Source organism: Schistocerca serialis, chromosome 4 (genome assembly GCF_023864345.2).
Source record: "Schistocerca serialis cubense isolate TAMUIC-IGC-003099 chromosome 4, iqSchSeri2.2, whole genome shotgun sequence".
NCBI classification, from domain to species: domain Eukaryota; kingdom Metazoa; phylum Arthropoda; class Insecta; order Orthoptera; family Acrididae; genus Schistocerca; species Schistocerca serialis.
The window spans coordinates 218,171,679-218,193,381 of NC_064641.1; the positions used below are offsets into that span (position 1 = coordinate 218,171,679).

Here is a 21,703-nt window from a genome sequence, read left to right on the forward strand (position 1 = left end):
TTCGCATAATATAATTAAAGATTAATAATTTTCTGACGTTTTCTTTTACTGGTGCCGCGAAACGTTTTTTCTTGTCAAATTTAATGATTCTACGTCAAGGGGAATTACCATATTGGTTTTAATAAGTGGGTTTGCATCCAAATATAACCATATATGGCCGTATCTTTTTTGATTACCTTGACTCAAAGAAGCTAACGTTTATTACACCGCCAAGAGGCCATGGACCTTAGCATGTCACAAAAATTTCAATTTGATGTGTCTACCTGTTCGCCGGCCGGAGTGGCCCTACGGTACTAGGCGCTACAGTTTGGAACCGCGTGACCGCTACGGTCGCAGGTTCGAATCCTGCCTCGTGCATGGATGTGTGTGATGTCCTTAGGTTAGTTAGGTTTAAGTAGTTCTAAGTTCTAGGGGGACTGATGACCAGAACAGTTAGGTCCCATAGTGCTCAGAGCCATTTGAACCATTTTTGTCTACCTGTTCCTGAGAAAAGGGATCTTAACAGGTGGAAGAAACTGACAGCAGAGGAAATTTTTTTGATGTGATATACTTACAGATTCATTCTTAGATTTGTTTTCATTGGTTATATCATGAAACCTTGTATCTCGACAAATTTCATGATTCTAGGTCAACAGGAAGTTCCCCGAAGATTTTGATGAGCGAGTTTGCGAGTATCAAAATTTATGACATAAATGGCCGTATCTTTTAACTGCGAAGACTTAGAAGCTTTATTTTTTTTAGATCGGCAAGGGAGTGTAGACCTAAATATGTGACATAAAATTCAACTTAATACGTCTACACGTTCCCGAGGGAAAGAGTTTTGGACGGTCAGACAAAGACTGGCAGACGGAAAATAAAGCGATGCTACAAGAGTCCCGTTTTTAGCGACTGAGGTACAGATCCCTAAAAAGAACATAAAGAGAAAAGAAAGAAAGAAATTGGCGTTTCAGCTTGACTAAAAACAGAGGTCTTTTCATAGGACACTTTCTAAGGCAACAAGGAATCGTCAATCCGATAATGAAGGGAAATTTGAGAAATAAAAAATGTATAGGGGAACCAAGGTTTGAGAATAGTAAGCAGATACAAGTAGTTGTAGATTCAAGTAGTTACGCAGGGATGAAGAGTCAATCACAGGGTAGACTAGAGAGTCTGTATGTGGAGAGAGTGGCCATAGGTGAAGTTGCCCGTGATTGGTTGAGTAGCTTCGGCAGAAAAATGGCGCCAAACGTGTCTCGCGTTTCCTATGTACGGCGTGCTTTTGAGTTGAATTGAAGTTCAGAGGTCTTTTGGAAACGATTAAAAGGTATTTGAATTATTGAGAGACTTGTTATGCGTTGTGCATGCATGTTCGATTTAGTTGTATATCGTTTTTACTACGTAATTAGCGTTTGCGATCTTAAATACGAGTTCAAATAATGAAGCGTTTTGTGATGAAGTCGGTAGGCCTACATGTTTGAAGTAAACACGTTAATAATTGTACAGTATTGTTTTTGACATCTGTAATTCGTTCTGCAGACGTTCGTAAACGATGTCAGGTTGTGCTGCATTTGGTTGTTCCAATAGAGGCGAAGGTGGATTTCGCATGTTAGCATTTCCACACAATGAAGAAAGACGAAAGCAGTGGGCAGTCTCAGTCAACAGGGCTGACATAAATCAAACAGGAGCCTTGTGGAAACCAACCAAGTAGTTTTATCTATGCGAAGTAAGTCGTTTTTGCTACATATAATACAACTTGCCCCAACAGAACTGTAAATTGGCTGTGTGAAAATTATTATAACACATTATCCAGAATGAGATTTTCACTCTGCAGCGGAGTGTGCGCTGATATGAAACTTCCTGGCAGATTAAAACTGTGTGCCCGACCGAGACTCGAACTCGGGACCTTTGCCTTTCACGGGCAAGTGCTCTACCAACTGAGCTACCGAAGCACGACTCACTCCCGAGTTCGAGTCTCGGTCGGGCACACAGTTTTAATCTGCCAGGAAGTTTCATAACACATTATTCTTATAAACAAAGGCATTTAACGAATGATTTCGCCATATTGTCTTGTGCTTTTGATTCGGTGAGTGTGTACTCCACTACTACACTACTGGCCATTCAAACGTCCCGCCCGCAGTTTGGGAGAAAAATGGCCGCCGTATCGTCCGGTTGGCCACTCTCTCCCTATACAGGCTTTCTAGGGTAGGCTAGCGTTGAGTGTTGCATCAAACCAGTCTGTGAACTGAACACCACAACAACAACACTCGACTCACCTTGGAGCTAATGTCACTGTACAGCTTGCGCATCCGAGATATCAAAGGAGCTCGTGTTGAAGTGTTACTTAAGCTATAGGTCTGTATGAGTTTTGTATGTGAGGTGGAAAGTGGCACACAATGAAATTAGGGTATGAGAGGCGGGCTCCGTCAGTAATCGGAGAGCGCTAGCGCTGATCGCCCCTTTGATGAGCGGAGCGTCGCTCCCCTCTGGAGGCGCGGTCAGATGCGGCCGGTGCCGAGCTCAGCGCGGCGGCTGTGCGTGCGGAAGAGCCGTGCGGGCAACGCTGCGCCATGCGGCACTGCGCTAGGCGGCAGCCGCGGTCCGCCGATCGATGCCCGGCGCGTGGCCAGGCACCTGCAGCCGGAACGACGGCTGTCCGCCGCACCTGCCTGCGGCTCTCTACAACAATGACTACTTCTGTTACCCGTAGAGTGGAAAAACTCATTGATATAACAACGGGAACTGAAGGAGTGGTCCTCTCCAATCTTCTTCATATGTAAAGGACAAGGTATGGCCGGCCGGAGTGGCCTTGCGGTTCTAGGCGCTACAGTATGGAACCGGGCGACCGCTACGGTCGCAGGTTCGAATCCTGCCTCGGGAATGGATGTGTGTGATGTCCTTAGGTTAGTTAGGTTTAATTAGTTCTAAGTTCTAGGCGACTGATGACCTCAGAAATTAAGTCGCATAGTGGTTTGGTTTGGTTGTTCGGGGAAGGAGACCAGACAGCGTGGTCATCGGTCTCATCGGATTAGGGAAGGATGGGGAAGGAAGTCGGCCGTGCCCTTTCAGAGGAACCATCCCGGCATTTGCCTGGAGTGATTTAGGGAAATCACGGAAAACCTAAATCAGGATGGCCGGACGCGGGATTGAACTGTCATCCTCCCGAATGCGAGTCCAGTGTCTAACCATTGCGCCACCTCGCTCGGTGGTAAGCCGCATAGTGCTCAGAGCCATTTTTGACAAGGTATGAACGTCCATACTGGGCAATAATTTCCTAATGCAAAAGTCGTAATGCATAAAACACGTCTTTGATGGTCGTCAAGGCTCAGTTCCAAGAAAGCTCCATCACTGTGGACAATGCTACTCCAATGAGATTCCAAGCCGAAGATATATCTGGAGAAGCTCCAGACAGCGGTGGGATACCAACACGATTGTCGCCCGCCGTACGGTCCGACAACCAGGAGTAATGGTCTGTAATGCCATTTAGTTTCATGGCATGACCCCTCTAGTTGTCATCTGCAACACACTTACAGTACAGCAGCAGTACGTCGACGATATTCTACGCTCCGCTTTGTTGGCCTTCACGGCAAGCCATTCTGGGCTTTCATTTCAACAAGATAATGCTCGGGCGCACATAGCGAGAGTTTGTACGGCTTGTCTTCGTGCTTGCCAAACCCCACCTTGGCCAACAAGAGGGTTGGGCTGGGTTGTTTGCGCGAGGAGACCAGACAGGGAAGTCATCGGTCCTATCGGAGTTGGGAAGGATGGGAAAGGAAGTCGGCCGTGCCCTTTCAAAGGAACCATCATGGCATCTGCCTGGAGCGATTTAGGACAATCACGAAAAACCTAAATCAGGATGGCCGGACGTGGAATTGGACCGTCGTCCTCCCGAATGCGAGTCCAGTGTGCTAACCACTGCGCCACCTCACTCGGTTTGGCCAACTAAATCACCAGGTCTCTCCTCAACTTGCAGCATTTTGGGCGGCGCCCTCCAACCAGGTCGGGACTTCGACCATCTAAAGCGCCAGTTGGACAGAATTTGCACGATATGTCCCAGTACGACATCCAACAAATCTGTAAATCAATGCCAAGGCGAATAACTGCTTCTTTAAGGGACTGAGGTGGACGAACGCGTTATTGACTTTCTTAGTTTGTGACGCTCTTTCTCTTGAAAAAGTCATATATTTTTCTGAAATTATAATCATTCGTTTGTTTGTCTGTCTGTACATGTACATCACATCTATCGCTTTCCGTCCCATTCTGGTAGTTCATTCGCGGTGCGTTCTGTCTTTGCCTTGGAATCCATCTATTTGGAAAATGCGTGTTATCACAAACTGTAAATTTATTGGAGAGGTTCCAGATGTTCCAATAAGGCTTATTACCACACACCTTTCCTTCCTCCGCAGTTACCAACACTTAATGTTCACGTCATACGTCCCAACGGGATAGTGTTCCTAATAACTGAAGGTCTACTCGCACCCTGTTTCTAACAAAAGTGCCTCGTCTGAAAACAAGGAAAGACATCTTATTAATGATTACTATTTGGCACAATGAGGTGCCGATAAGCAGATGTGCTTGCATCAGGAGGACCTAGCTCACAGCCTTGCTCAGAAACCTGATACCTGCACCGAATTGTTATGTACATGAACCTTTCTACTATTCACGTTCACTACAAACAAGATACGTTCTTTTTATTTCTTTTCTCGCGTAGTTATGAGTAAAACAAAACAAATGATAAGTTATTATGAAAATTAAGTGCTTCTTCCATTATTGTGAATCTTACGCTTAGATTTTGTAACAATGAAGAATGAAAAAACAAATACAATAAAATCTCCAAATATTGCTATCTCCTTCATATTTATCCACCTTGTTATGAGCAAACAACAACTTCACGTTATAACAACAGAATGCCTTCATCATACGGTGATGCTATCCTCCACATAATGCACTAGTTGTTCCTGCACTGCTAACGTTTTGACTCTTGTGGACGAGTGGATAACTACGGCAGATACATTGTTCTGCCCGCCTTCCATATTTTTGCCATTGGATCCTTAGTCGCTATTATCAATAACTACTTTAAACGTTAACGCCACATCGACTGTTTATTACATTATCTGCAAATTTGTATTCAACGGATATACGTGAGTGGCCTATTTCGGCTTAATAGGTCGTTTTCAAGTGCGATCTACAATAAAACAAAAAAAGTATAAATACTGTAAAGTGTATGAATTATGGTTGCCATTATAACATCAAGAAATTTAGTAAGAATGTGAGATATGCATATTATTTTGATCACTGCAAATTCTATGTCTTAAGTAAATATCGATATGCATAGCTCACACAGAGCAATATGTCATGTAGCTAAGTCATCTTTGATTATTGCTACAATATCTTTGTGTTGCTACTTATAAAATAAATAAAATAAAATAAAATATTAATTATTAATTATGTATGATAGTGATTGGATGTAATTAATATTTGCTTATCTGGAACGTGGACGCTTAATTATTCGGTATCAGACGCTTGACAATGGCTTTTTCGTAAATGTAATGTTATTCGTAGTTGACCGTGAAATAAGACTCAAATAATCGGACTTCGTATTTAAATCGTTTCCAAAGACTGCTGCGGTAGGTGCGGACTCAAATCTAAATCTCAATATTAGAATAATTTGCCAGCCATGTCAATACGTCGTACAGAGGTGACTGTCTACTAAACATAAAAAGTTTACACAGTTAGTTAAATCAGATATATTCAACGAATAAGCCTACAGTTAAATAATTCAACTTACTTTCATAAATATAAATTCTTTACAGAATCGAGTGCCTAGTAAGATTGCAACTCGCAGTGTTCTTATATAACATCAAATATGGCGGTGTGCCAGTCAATGAAATATACGTGATTCCCGCACCACTTGTCCAAGACCTCTCCTTCTTAAAGAAACATAAGAGTATCGTAATTGTGTTTTTGTTTTATCAGCGACACAGCGCTGCAGTTCTGTGCCATAGGCTTTATTTATTTGTCACAGATTAATTATTTAATTAAGATTTCGCGTTTCCGAGGAAACTCACGCACGGCATGCAAATGTGCCTTTATATACTCTATCTCTGCCTGAGAGAGCTGCAAAGTTACAAGCGTTCTAAATTGAGCAGTGTTGAGTAGCATACTATTTTGAAGAATAGTCAGGAAATTTTCTTTATATTTGTGATATGAGATTGATGGAATTGGAGTACAAATATTTTTAACTCAGTTATGGAGAGAGAAGCTAAGGAGATTATCTGTGAGCTTTTCTGCGACGTAGAGAGTTTGAGGTAAGCACGCCATTGTGTAGCCTTGTTTCATGTTATAGATATTAAGGTTACGACGCACAGGTAATAGGATTGTTATATAGATTGCTCTGATAGAAATATGGGATTCCCCATGTTTAAAGTTATTTCTTAAAGTCATGTTATGTAAACACTATTGCGAACATTCAGCTGACTTTTTTTATGCATTACTGTTGGAGATAGTTCATTTGAATTTTGTCAGTAGTCATTTCTTACCAGTTAAAATTCGCACCCTTCAATCATTTTATTATGTAAAAGCACACATTGCACTTTATGGTACGCAATTTTCAGTCGTGGTTTTTTAATGTTAATTTTCTGCTGATTTCTGTGCTCTGTTTTCGAGAAATCAGCAAAAATGTTCAAGACTCTAGTTAAGGGAAAATACAGTTTAGTCAGTTCATTTGCGCATTTATTTCAGAAGTCATGTTACATTCAGGGTGCACTTCATTTTAGTAGAAACAGTTAGCTTCTGTTTGTAGGCAATGTTGAGCAAATCTTATTAAGTTTTTCTATAATTCAATATAGTCAGAGTCTTGCCCAGTGCGCGAGTTTATGTTAGGAATTAGTTTGGATGGTAATGATTTTTGAGACGTTCTGGTAGACGGTATTAAGAATATTCACTCAAATAGAGAGAAGTAGACAAGCGGTTAAGTTAACAGAAGCATTATTTGGTCAGTACTTAAATGTGAATCGACCCGTGACAAATGTTTAGAATTCATATATTCTGTAAATACGTGGAAACATAATTTTCAATTCTTTTAGTTTGTATTTTTGTGTTATTCTTTGTTCATTCGTTGTTGATAAATGTTGGTGCGCATGTTTCCCCGTTATTAAATACTGTTAACGTCACTAATGGTTTTACGCTGCCATTTCTCATATCCCTACTTCGTTTGATCTTTCTGGTTTATTGCAAACTTGAGTACATTGATTTTGCAATTCCGGCATTCAAATTTAATTTTTTTTATAGCTTTGTATGTTACCAGTCGTACGAGAGCGTAATTTCTACAGGCTACTTTTTATAAAGCGTTTTATTCAGGTACAAAGACAAATCTCTCATAAAAGAGCAACCACAAATTATGATTTAAACTGTTTTGGCTGTTTGTCGAGAACATATATCTTTCCAGACATGGACTTTTAGTGTACATGTAGAACCTGAGCACCATCGACAGATTTTCGGAAGTTGTGTACGGATATATTCCGAGTATTCTGGTGTGTGGGAATTGTAGTCCCTGGCGGCTCGTCACAGAATAATTACATTTCGTTTGATTTCTTACGTTTCGGGCATCCTTCACGTTTCTATGTGTTCTGAAAATACATGCACAAGTATGCAAATGTGGACGGTATGCGCTATGCGTCTTGTGTGGAAACAAACTTGTTTCATTCATTTACGGCACTTGCTGTTGACAACTGTAATGTCCACTCCTCTTCGCCCGCAAGCCATTATTGGGTACTGCTCGGTTCTGTGTGGCATTTGTTTTCTCGGCAGTGTTACCTGTACGTAAACAGTGGTACTCAGCAGTATGGGTTGATTTACTGATGAAAGGTTGGTCTGTATGTACCCCGCGTATGGTTTCACTGAATGCGACGTAAGAGCGTCACCAAGACGCTATGTGAAGCTGTTCCCGCAGCGACGACAACAAAACCGCGGTACTGTTGCATCGTCTGAGGGCCGTTTCTTTGCTCTGTGTTTTGTATTGTGAGTTTTGATAAATGCATAAGTGTTTCGCTCTTTTGAAGGAATTTTAACAAGAATGTTAAATGGGGTAATGAACCGAGTAATCTCCAATTAAATCTTTAATTGGTAATGAGTTGCTAGAGATTAGCGTCCCTTGCACCAAAATGCTCAGAAAATATACGCGAACAACCTCTGAATTTCTGTCGAAGGTCTGGTTCATCCTATATTTTATTTTAGTCATTTACTTAACCTGATCTGATTAGGGCCATTACGCTCTCTCATACATCGGAACTGAGTTTCACACGAACAGTACCAATACAATTTTAATATGACAGTATTAAAACGATGTTCGTGTCATTAGGGATAAAATTGGCCATAAATAACTGCCGCTAACGATGGTGACGATGACGATGACGACGATGACGACGATGACGACGATGACGACGATGACGACGGTGACGACGATGGTGACGGTGACGACGATGGTGACGACGACGACGATGGTGACGACGACGACGATGGTGACGACGACGACGATGGTGACGACGACGACGATGGTGACGACGACGACGATGGTGACGACGATGGTGACGACGAGGGTGACGACGAGGGTGACGACGAGGGTGACGGTGACGACGATGGTGACGACGATGGTGACGACGATGGTGACGACGATGGTGACGACGATGGTGACGGTGACGACGATGGTGACGGTGACGACGATGGTGACGGTGACGACGATGACGACGGTGACGACGATGGTGACGGTGACGATGACGACGGTGACGACGATGACGACGGTGACGACGATGACGACGATGGTGACGATGACGACGATGGTGACGATGACGACGATGACGACGATGACGACGATGACGACGATGACGACGATGACGACGACGATGACGACGATGACGACGATGACGACGATGACGACGACGACGACGATGACGACGACGACGATGACGACGATGGTGACGATGACGACGATGGTGACGATGACGACGATGGTGACGATGACGACGATGGTGACGATGACGACGATGGTGACGACGACGACGATGGTGACGACGACGACGATGGTGACGACGACGACGATGGTGACGACGACGACGATGGTGACGACGACGACGATGGTGACGACGACGACGATGGTGACGACGACGACGATGGTGACGACGACGACGATGGTGACGACGATGGTGACGACGATGGTGACGGTGACGACGATGGTGACGGTGACGACGATGGTGACGGTGACGACGATGGTGACGGTGACGACGATGGTGACGGTGACGACGATGGTGACGGTGACGACGATGGTGACGGTGACGACGATGGTGACGGTGACGACGATGGTGACGGTGACGACGATGGTGACGGTGACGACGATGGTGACGGTGACGACGATGGTGACGGTGACGACGATGGTGACGGTGACGACGATGGTGACGGTGACGACGATGGTGACGATGACGACGATGGTGACGATGACGACGATGGTGACGACGACGACGATGGTGACGGTGACGACGATGGTGACGGTGACGACGATGACGACGATGACGACGATGACGACGATGACGACGACGACGATGACGACGATGACGACGACGACGATGACGACGATGGTGACGATGACGACGATGGTGACGATGACGACGATGGTGACGATGACGACGATGGTGACGATGACGACGATGGTGACGATGACGACGATGGTGACGATGACGACGATGGTGACGATGACGACGATGGTGACGACGACGACGATGGTGACGACGACGACGATGGTGACGACGACGACGATGGTGACGACGACGACGATGGTGACGACGATGGTGACGACGATGGTGACGACGATGGTGACGACGATGGTGACGACGATGGTGACGACGATGGTGACGACGATGGTGACGGTGACGACGATGGTGACGGTGACGACGATGGTGACGGTGACGACGATGGTGACGGTGACGACGATGGTGACGGTGACGACGATGGTGACGGTGACGACGATGGTGACGGTGACGACGATGGTGACGGTGACGACGATGGTGATGGTGACGACGATGGTGACGGTGACGACGATGACGACGGTGACGGTGACGACGATGGTGACGGTGACGACGATGACGACGATGACGACGGTGACGGTGACGACGATGGTGACGGTGACGACGACGGTGACGGTGACGACGACGGTGACGGTGACGACGATGGTGACGGTGACGGTGACGACGATGGTGACGGTGACGGTGACGACGATGGTGACGGTGACGGTGACGACGATGGTGACGGTGACGACGATGACGACGGTGACGGTGACGATGATGGTGAAGGTGACGACGATGACGACGGTGACGGTGACGACGATGGTGAAGGTGACGACGATGACGGTGACGACGGTGACGACGACGACGGTGACGACGACGACGGTGACGACGACGACGGTGACGACGACGACGGTGACGACGACGACGGTGACGACGACGACGGTGACGACGACGACGACGACGGTGACGACGGTGACGACGACGACGACGATGACGACGATAATAAATAATACATGATGACGACGATTTTAATCTATTATTACTCCTAGACTCTTTGCTGAGGCAGAGAAGTTGATATTCATCCTATTTAGGAATAAAGATACCATTGTTTAAATTACTCGCAAGGAGACGGCAAGACCGTGGGGTCGGGGATTTGTCCGCAATATTGTGTGGTGAAAGAGGACCCCTAACACCTCACGTGGTTAAAATATTAGGACGCAATATCCGGAAAATCCCGGGAAAAATCGATCCAAAGTTTCTCAGGTGCCTTAGGAGTATAAAATGTTAGTACACTGCCGAGCCGCCGTCTGACCTCGGTGTTTAGGGCTCGGATTCTTACGCCAGACGTCTCGTGTTTGATTACTCCTCTGGCACTTTCTTTTTTTTCTGTTTCATTTTCTTTGGTTATTCCACCAATTATTCAGAAAGTTTCCCAAACCTACATTATCTTTAACAAATTAGTTACATTATTGAATAAAAATTATTTTCTTTTTGTCCAACAACACAATTCATGGCGGTGGGTTTTCCATTTTTCAATGTAAAGTATATGACGAGAAACATGGCCTTTTTAATCAGAATAACAAAATCGATTGGGAAACATTCAATTTTTATGCATATAATTATTATAAACAAGAACTGCAGTGGTAGTTATCGTAAAAACAAACAAAGCAATAATTTTTGCGACATCTTGCGCAACATATAAAAGCGGATTTTTTACAATCACAGGGCGTTTTCAATAAATCTGTACAAAAGCATGCTCCATTAACATTTTCGAAAATGTTTCGAGTTTCTGACAATTTTGAGGCAAACCAGGCATATTAAATCATGTCTCGGAATATTGGTGACGATAATTGATGGTGGATTATAGAATGAATTTTTATAAATCTTCCCCGGAATTAATTTCACGATTCTCCTGTAACAATGCGTTGCAATTTTGCAAGCAACAGAAGGAAGGAAAAAAAAGTGCCGGAGGAGGAATCGAGCCCGAGACCTCTGGCGTAAGGGTCCGACTGCTAACCATGTACGCCAGACGGCGGCACGACAGCGGAATAACATTTTACACTCCTAAGGGACCTAAGAAACTTTGGATTGATTTTTCTCGGGATTTTCCGAGTTGTGCGTCCTAATATTTTAACCACGTGAGGTGTTTGGGGTCCTCTTTCACCACACAAAATTGCAGACAAATCCCCGACCCCACGATCGTGCCGTCTCCTTGTCAGTGCAAATCCTTGTTTGGGGTTTATCAGCGATGGCTTACTCTTTGAGGTGGAAAATCAACACAAATAAGGGAACGTTTCCTAACTGTACTGATAAGTGTATAATTTCGTGCTACTGTTAAAGGTCATGTAATTGTATTCAGAAATTGTCCAAGAGAGAAAATGTCGTAGTTGCGTCTAGCAAAACGTTACAGAAAGATAGTTGAATACTACACTCCTGGAAATTGAAATAAGAACACCGTGAATTCATTGTCCCAGGAAGGGGAAACTTTATTGACACATTCCTGCGGTCAAATACATCACATGATCACACTGACAGAACCACAGGCACATAGACACAGGCAACAGAGCATGCACAATGTCGGCACTAGTACAGTGTATATCCACCTTTCGCAGCAATGCAGGCTGCTATTCTCCCATGGAGACGATCGTAGAGATGCTGGATGTAGTCCTGTGGAACGGCTTGCCATGCCATTTCCACCTGGCGCCTCAGTTGGACCAGCGTTCGTGCTGGACGTGCAGACCGCGTGAGACGACGCTTCATCCAGTCCCAAACATGCTCAATGGGGGACAGATCCGGAGATCTTGCTGGCCAGGGTAGTTGACTTACACCTTCTAGAGCACGTTGGGTGGCACGGGATACATGCGGACGTGCATTGTCCTGTTGGAACAGCAAGTTCCCTTGCCGGTCTAGGAATGGTAGAACGATGGGTTCGATGACGGTTTGGATGTACCGTGCACTATTCAGTGTCCCCTCGACGATCACCAGTGGTGTACGGCCAGTGTAGGAGATCGCTCCCCACACCATGATGCCGGGTGTTGGCCCTGTGTGCCTCGGTCGTATGCAGTCCTGATTGTGGCGCTCACCTGCACGGCGCCAAACACGCATACGACCATCATTGGCACCAAGGCAGAAGCGACTCTCATCCCTGAAGACGACACGTCTCCATTCGTCCCTCCATTCACGCCTGTCGCGACACCACTGGAGGCGGGCTGCACGATGTTGGGGCGTGAGCGGAAGACGGCCTAACGGTGTGCGGGACCGTAGCCCAGCTTCATGGAGACGGTTGCGAATGGTCCTCGCCGATACCCCAGGAGCAACAGTGTCCCTAATTTGCTGGGAAGTGGCGGTGCGGTCCCCTACGGCACTGCGTAGGATCCTACGGTCTTGGCGTGCATCCGTGCGTCGCTGCGGTCCGGTCCCAGGTCGACGGGCACGTGCACCTTCCGCCGACCACTGGCGACATCATCGATGTACTGTGGAGACCTCACGCCCCACGTTTTGAGCAATTCGGCGGTACGTCCACCCGGCCTCCCGCATGCCCACTATACGCCCTCGCTCAAAGTCCGTCAACTGCACATACGGTTCACGTCCACGCTGTCGCGGCATGCTACCAGTGTTAAAGACTGCGATGGAGCTCCGTATGCCACGGCAAACTGGCTGACACTGACGGCGGCGGTGCACAAATGCTGCGCAGCTAGCGCCCTTCGACGGCCAACACCGCGGTTCCTGGTGTGTCCGCTGTGCCGTGCGTGTGATCATTGCTTGTACAGCCCTCTCGCAGTGTCCGGAGCAAGTATGGTGGGTCTGACACACCGGTGTCAATGTGTTCTTTTTTCCATTTCCAGGAGTGTATTTCAGTAAAAAGTATTTGATAAGAGAAGGATAGTAACTAAGAGTAAAGGAACTATCAGAAATTAAAGATCGACGATGCACCTTGTTTTGTGTATATAAGCCCGGAACGTCCGTTAAAATAGTCGCTTCGATGTGATGTGTAATTGTGAATTGTAGTGCAAACAACATATATTTTACTCGATTTATTCCAAAAAGTGAATTCGCCGTATGGTCGTCATTGATTCCAAAGATCATCACGGAAGTGTGATAAATAAGTTAAAGAAGTAGACTTATTTTTGGAGATAGAGAGACTAAAATTGACAGATAAAGAACATGGACAGTGAACAGCACTAAAGTGATAATACGTGATATTTGCTTCCTGAAATTTTAATGTAGCGAACATTACGCTAACTAGTAGTCAATTTCTGGAATGATTTTCGAAGGGAATAACATCTGGAATCTCTGATTTCTCCGGCAATCAAACTAGCGGGGACAAACATTATTACATTTCATACGACTATTAATTTGCGTACTGCGAGATATGCGAGGGAGCTAATTCAGTTCAGAACCTTATTAATCCAACTAGAAATAAAGTGCTCCAATTTTAGCGTAGCCTTGGATAATCATCGGTACAGCTTGTTGGGTAGCGCCGTGCATCGTGAGTTTTTGAACGAATCGCACGCATTTTGAAGCATCTCTTTTTCACGCTTTACCGTAAGTGAAAAGTGACGATAAAGCAGGCTGTGTCTGCTTGTTACGCTATTCTCCGCCAACTACAGGGAGACCAGACTGTCCAAAAATACGATAGCTAACTCAACAAGAAAGCAATACCTTCATACAGTGAATTTCATCACCGTTCTGCAAGTACGACAAGGATCCTGTACAGTTTGGGTGTGTGAGTGAGTAAGAGGGAGTGAGAAAGTAAAGAAATACGGAATGGCTGTATTTATTGTAAGCGCGAGTAATGTTGTTCACCAAGGCGCTTTACATGGTACTGATACAGCTACAACTACTTTCCCCTGTAGCTGTCATCGTGTACGTCTTAGAGGCGGTGTCGGCAGGTGTAAAAGCCAGCACACTCCTCCATTACGTGCATGCGACGTGGAAGGCTTTCGTTACGTTACACGGTCCCACTGGCTCTCTCTGCGACAAAAGCAACGGTGGCCGGCGTGTCGCGATGACGAAAACGCACCCGCGGTGAAGGACACACCACGCCATGCCGCCAACCAGTCGCTGCTCGGGCAGGTGGTTGAGCGGTTAGCCATTGGTTGCGCGATTGGCCCGGGGGGGGGGGGGGGGCGCTGGGGCGGCAGCGGAGCAGCGTGCAGTGTTTATACGTAAGCGGATATCTCCGTTTGAGTTTTATTGCTGTGTTCATCAGGCGCGCCCAGCAGAAGCGACGGCGTGCTATTTGCGGGCGCCGGCCTTCGGAGGTCGTCAGCCGCCGGCAGGGGGGGTGGCGGAGGCGGCGATGCACATCTGGCAGCCGCGATCGCTCACGGGCCGCGCCGCGTCGCAACGCGTCAACACCTCTGCGCTTACAGCACAGGCGGCGGCCGCAGTAGCTGTGAACGCATTTGCTGTGGATATTTTAATAACACTGCGAGGGGCAGTCGTAAGGTTTGTTATCAACACGGGAACATAAAGTTACTTAATTAAAACTTTGTTTGTAGGTACATGTATGTAGTTGCGGTACACATCGAAACCTCAATATCACAATACCTTGGCCAGCCGCTAGAGGGCCGAAAACAAAATGGCACAGTGCTCAAATAAAATCGGATATCGTGTGGTAGTTTTCTGCTTTTGAAGAGGAGCAGCGCTAAAAAAAGTTCTTGCTGGCTTGGTGGAATTTTACAGCAACAGCGCACTATCCTCTGACACACAAGCCAGGTGGCGCACTGTGACCAAGTCTGAAAAAAGCCAGATGGGAATAGGCCTCGCGATCTGAGGGTCCCGTACAAACTTAATTATGTACGTAAACAGTTCATCCTTCCCGGGAATCGAGAGTCTCTAATATTTTTGCCTGTTATCGACACTGATACTGGCAAGATATAGGTCCCGGGAATTCAAAGACTTTAGAGAATGTTTTAAGTCGGATAACATATGCCAAATCTTTTTCCGGCTTATAGAATTAAAAGTTAACAATTTTCGGATTTTTTTGTTTTAGTCACTTCTTCCGAAATTTGATAATTCTAGCTCAGCCGGAAATACCCTATAGCTTAGTCTGTAGATCTGGGTCTAGTGGCTAGCGTTGCTACCTGTAGATCACGGGGGCCCGGGTTCGATCCTTGGCTGGGTGGGGAATTTTCTCCGCCCGGGGACTGGGTGTTTGTGTTGTCATTATTTCATCATCACTCATGAAAGTGGCGAGATTGGACAGAGTAAATATTGCGAATTTGTACGGACACTGATAACCGCGCAGTTGAGAGCCCCACAAACCAAACATCACCACCGTACAGCGTTGATGAGTGAGTTTGTATCAAAATATGACACAAATGCCCGTATCTCATGAATGCACTGACTTAGAAGTTTCATGTTCTTACACCGTCGGGGGAGAATAGACCAGTGTGTCTCACACGCATTTCAACTTAATACTCCACACCAAATCTTGAAAATGGAGTTTTTATCTGTCGGACAGACAGACAGACAGACAGACAGACAGACGGACAACATTGGTCCTATAAGAGTCCTGTTTCTGCGAACAGTGGTACGAAACCCTAAAACGTGGTTGAACATTTCTCTGTGTAGAACCGTGAACTGCGACTGGAGGGCCTTGTGCTCGAAGATACGGGTCTCACAGTCGAGGAGAATGTGGAACAGCCGAGAAACACCCATACAACATCTTCATCAGATTTTGAACATAATTAAGATCCCCGCCCGTTGGGTTTAGCAACTGCTCACAGCCAAGACCCACACAAAGAATTCGTCTAGCCGAAGGAGGAGTGCAAAGGACGCAGCTGTGTTCCGCCAATCATGATCACTTCCTTGGCGGGTAATCATTGTAGACGAGTGTTGGGTGTATCACTATGATAGCGAGACAAAGGAGCAAAGCAAGCAGTACAGACATGTGCGCTTACTACCGCCGAAAAAGGTGAACAATGGGGTGGAGACTTCAATTATGTGGCGCTAACGTATCATGCTCGGGAGGGGCATAGCACCAAAATCACCTGACGGTGTTACGGAAGACTGTCAAGAAGAATCTTCACGGAAAGTTGTCCAAGAGGACACTGTCTTTCCCTCCACGACGACGCCCCCGCTTATTCTGTAATGACACCGTCAAGCATGCTGCTTCTCTGGCCTATTGCCTCATTCCCAGTATCTTCCTAATAAGGCACCCAGTAATGTCTTCGTCTTTCATCGGATGAAGAAACCATTGCACGGCAGGCTTTTCCAGAATCACGACGAGGTCATTTACGAGGTGAAAGATACCTTGAACAGCCAAACTGCAAACCCCTACAAGCAAAGTCTCTGAAAAGTCCTCCGAAGTCGGGTAAAATGTGTCCTGTCACGCTAAAGCGACCACTCATCAAACGCCTGAATAACTTCTGCAACCCTGAGGTGCACGGAGATATGGTTAAAATGGCTCTGAGCACTATGGGACTTAACATCGGAGGTCATCAGTCTCCTAGAACTTGGAACTACTTAAACGTAACTAACCTAAGGACATAACACACATCCATGCCCGAGGCAGGATTCGAACCTGTGACCGTAGCGGTCGCGCGGTTCCAGACTGAAGCGCCCAGAACCGCTCGGCCACATCGACCGGCCTGCACGAAGAGAATCAGTGAGGTACTGGAAGGTCCCGATAGGAGTGTAAAATTTGGTGGTAAGTTCCTATGGGACCAAACTGTTGAGGTCATCGGTCCCTAGGCTTACACATTAGTTAATCTAACTTCAACTAACTTAGGCTAAGGACGACAAACAAACGCACGCACGCACGCCCGAGGGAGGACTCGAACCTCCGACGGGGGGAGCCGCGCGAACCGTGGCAAGGCGCCCCAGACCCCGCGGCTACCATGCGTGGCACACGGGTGTAAAGCCATGCCGATTTCAGTGCAGTACGTTTCTCACTTGCGGATCTAAGGCGCAAACAGCCAGATGGAGGTAGTCCCACAGATTCTCAGCAGAGTTTAAACCCGAGGGTTTGGTGCCCAGGGCAATATGATATGCATCGAATCACGCACGCACATTGCAGGTTGTGTGACACGTTTCATTGTCCTCCTCGTAGATGCCATGGTGTCGAGGAAAAACTAACTACATGTTGGGGCAGACATGGTCCCCAAGGATAGTGCTTACTTATGTTGATCCATTGTGCCTTACAGGATGACAGCATCACAGAGGGAACAAAACGACACGAAAACATTCCTCAGCAGACCATTATGCTCCCCCCTCCGGCCTGGACCTTTCCGACGACTGTTGCAGGACGTTTTGCTTTCAGACTTTCCACGCCGTGCACACCAACAGGCATCTGTCCGACGGAGCCTAAAACGTGATTCAACTGAAAAAACCAGCTTTCGCAACTCAGTGGGCGTCCAGTTGCGGCACTGGCGTGCAAATTCCAGCCTTCGTCAGCCGACGAACAGCGGTCAGTTCGAGTGCATGAACTACATTTCCTCTCAGAGAGGTCACAGTTCGTAGTGATAGACGGTAAATCATCGAGTAGAACAGAAGTGATATCTGACGTTTCGCTAGGTAGTGTCATAGGCCCTCTGCTGTTCCTGATTTATGTAAACGATCTAGGTGATAATCTGAGCAGCAGATGACGCTGTGATTTACCGTCTAGTAAAATCATCAGACGATCAATTCCAATTACAAAATGATCTAGAGAGAATTTCTGTATGGTGCGAAAAGTGGCAATTGGCACTAAACAAAGAAAAGTGGAAGGTCATCCGCACGGGTACTAAAACAAATCCGATGAATTGTAGGAATACGCTAAATCGTACAAATCCAAGGGCTATCAATTCGGCTAAATACCTAGGAATTACAATTACGAACAACTTAAGTTGTAAAGTCTACATAGATAATGTTGTGGGGAAGCCGAAACAAAGACTGCGCTTTGTTGGCAGAACACTTAGAAGATGCGACAAACCCACTAGAGAGACAGCCTGCACTTCACTTGTCCGTCCTCTGCTGGAATATTGCTGCGCGGTGTGGGATCCTTACCAGGTAGGATTGACGGAGGACATCGAAAAAGTGAAAAGAAGGGCAGCCCGTTCAGTGTTACCGCGCAGTAGGAGTGGGTGTGTCACTGATATGATAGGTGAGTTGGGGTGGCAGTCACTGAAACAAAGGCGGTTTTCTTTGCGGCGAGATCTATTTACGAAATTTCAATCGCAAACTTTCTCTTCCGAATGCGTAAATATTTTGTTGACGCCCACCTCCATAGGGAGAAATGATCATCATAATAAAATATCAGAGCTCGAACGGAAAGATTTAGGTGTTCCTTTTTCCCGCGCGCCATTAGGGAGTGGAATGGTAGAGTAGTAGTATGAAAAGGGTTCGATGAACCCTCTGTCAGGCACTTAAGTGTGAATTGCGGAGTAATCATGTAGGTAACACCTACACACAATGGGTATAATGGAAGAGGACCCTAAATGTAGGATCAGTGATGAGGGTGAAGAAACTGAATCACACCTAATCTTTGAATACATGGCATTTGAGAGTAAAAGATACAGGATCTTCGGGACAACTAGACCTGAAGAAACTGTCTAACAAAAAACTGGTAGAGGGGCTCCTTGCACTATTTAAGGGCACTGGTTGGCTTTACTAGACATACAGGTAGCGATACCGCACAATAAACTTAGTTTCGGTGCGGGCAGTGGCGGGTTAGACCTAAGCTGTTTTAGCTCTCCTGTTAAAATCAGTCAGTCAATCAACCAACCATGCAGATGTAGACGTCTGCTACGGAGGTCCATACGCAGCAACGTTCGCTGCATAAGCCGTTGGGAGACACTGTTGGTAGCCCCTTGATTCATATAGGCAGTCAGTTGTTCAAGACTTGCACGTCTGCTCGCCCGGTCCACATCTCCGCGACCGTCGCGCTCACTTGTCATCTATGGCCGCTGGTGCACCACAGTTGCAACGGCGCCGGTTCTGGGTAGCGCCATTTTGACATGTACGGTATACTTTCGGAAACGCTTCCACATTCGGCTCCCTTTTGGCAGTCTGATAAATCGCTGCGGGTTTACCGCGTCCCCTCGACACACTTCATATATCCTCCGCTGTTAGCTCTACCACTTGCCGTCCGTGAGTGATTATTCCACATTGACGTCGAAAAGGCGGTGGTCACGTTAATGTGACTGGACAGTGTAGCACCCAATTTCATATCCGCAGCATCTGTTTTCGGCCTAATAAAACTTCACGAGTACCCCTTGTAATGGGGGATGGCTGGTAAGGCTAGTTAAACAGTAATGTTTCTTCTTGCAAAAAGGGAAGTTTATATCGCAGCTAGGATCTTTGATTTGTATGCATCTCTTTAAGCGAGATGCCTATACATTTATAATCTAAGAAGACTATGTTGTAAACTTTGCTTTAATAATCAACATAGCATGTATCCCACTTATTATGCAAAGGCATTCATGTGCTCGCTGCTGCTTCGTACGAAGGATTTTATTTTGCATTTTACATACCCGGTCGTTTCTCATGAATCATGCGCATTATCTCTTCACTCCAATGTATTTATCGGCTTTAGGAAACGGAATATTCGCATGTCCCCCCCCCCCCGCCCCACTCCCTGGGAAACAAGGTGGGAACAGTTATTTTATTTATTTAGCGTATGGCAAGTACAAATCACGTATGAAAAATCTAAAAGTACATAACACACAAAACAGTTACAATATCACAAACAAACATCTAGGTTAGAAATATAATCGATTGCACTGTTAGTCGCATCCATGAAGTCCCTTGTTGGCCCAGGGTAGGCCCTCAGAGGGCATTCTACCACGATATGGTGAATTGTCTGCCTGTCAGCGCCGCAGTCGCACTGTGGTGATGGCACTACGCTCCATTTGTACAAGGAGTCCGCACAACGGCCGTGGCTCGTCCTGATCCTGTTAAGGGTAGACCAGATTTTGCGGGGCAAGTCAAAGCCCCGAGGTCTGTTAGATGTTCCCAATAAGGTGTTAACCTGAGGCGGTGTCTTTTCCTCTCATTCTTCTCTCCAGCGGTCCTCAAGAATAAAAGCGTTCTTTACCAGATCTTTGGCACTTGCGAGAGGGGGGTGTCTGGATTTCAATCTATTTTGCTCAATTCCATTACTCAGGGTGTGGATAGGAAGATCTGGGCTATTTTGGATTTTTCGACACTCCCTGACAAGTGCGTGTTCTCTGCGCAAATGTGGCGGCGGGATATGGCTCAATACAGGCAGCCATTGGACAGGAGTTGACCTGATCGTTCCAGAGATAATCCTCATCGTTTGGTTCAAGACTGCATCCACCTTCTTGATGTGAGCACTATTTAACCATATTGGGGAACAGTACTCTGCTGCAGAATAGACAAGTCCTAGTGCAGAGCTACGCAGACCGGAGGCAGTGGACCCCCAACTAGTGCCACAAAGCTTTTGGACAATGTTGTTCCTAGTTCTGACTTTTTCAGCAGTGTTTACAAGGTGTTGTTTATAGCTCAATGTTCTATCGAGTGTCACGCCCAGATACTTTGGTGTTCTACTATATGGAAGAATGCCGCCATCAAAGCGGATCTTGAGCTCTTTGTTTGCTAATTTGTTATTCAGGTGGAAACAAGTGACCTCTGTTTTGGATGGGCTGGGTTGGAGCCTCCAGTCACGGACGTATTTTCCTAGAATGGTCAAATCGCTGGATAGTGTGATCTCAGTTTCCTCCATCACTCGGTGTTGTGTGGCCAAGGCCCAGTCGTCCGCATATCCGAACATTTTGGATCTCGTCCTAGGCATATCGGCTATATACATGCTGAAAAGCAGTGGAGCCAGTACTGAACCTAGGGGCAGGCCATTATTAAGTTTCATGAATTTACTTCTGTTGTTACCGATGACAACCTGGAATGGTCTATTGCAGAGCATTTCGTTGATAAGGTTAGCCGTTTTTAGACAGTTCTCTTGCCCAACTGGTGAACTTTTGACTTCGCAACGATCTAGGTGTTTGTACGCTCGTAGACCTAGCGGGACACTGGGAGTTCCTAGAGATCGCTCAATGGTTACGCGAAAACTACAGCCTTTTTTTTCATAAGTCAACACTTAATTTTAAAACGTTTATACATAATTTTAAAAAAATAGAACTACTAATCTTCCTGTAACGTAGTAGTTTGGATAGTAGCAACGTAGCTAATAAGGCACTATCAGAGAGGTGACGACAACCTTGTAGACGGCA

At 46.2% G+C, this 21,703-nt stretch overlaps 1 protein-coding gene and 1 non-coding gene across 2 annotated transcripts; both read right to left on the reverse strand.

Moving 5' to 3' along the window:
• Positions 1–1,854: 1,854 nt before the first annotated feature.
• Positions 1,855–1,929, reverse strand: Trnas-uga (transfer RNA serine (anticodon UGA)). Its single transcript has one exon. It is a non-coding gene; the product is annotated as a tRNA-Ser (tRNA).
• A 6,382-nt stretch (positions 1,930–8,311) lies between these two features.
• On the reverse strand, positions 8,312–10,545 carry LOC126474354 (cell surface glycoprotein 1-like). Its single transcript, XM_050101821.1, has 2 exons — positions 8,981–10,545; positions 8,312–8,939 (listed from the first exon to the last, which is right to left on the reverse strand). The coding sequence occupies exons 1-2, from the start codon at positions 10,543–10,545 to the stop codon at positions 8,312–8,314; spliced, it is 2,193 nt and encodes a 730-aa protein (XP_049957778.1).
• Positions 10,546–21,703: the final 11,158 nt, after the last annotated feature.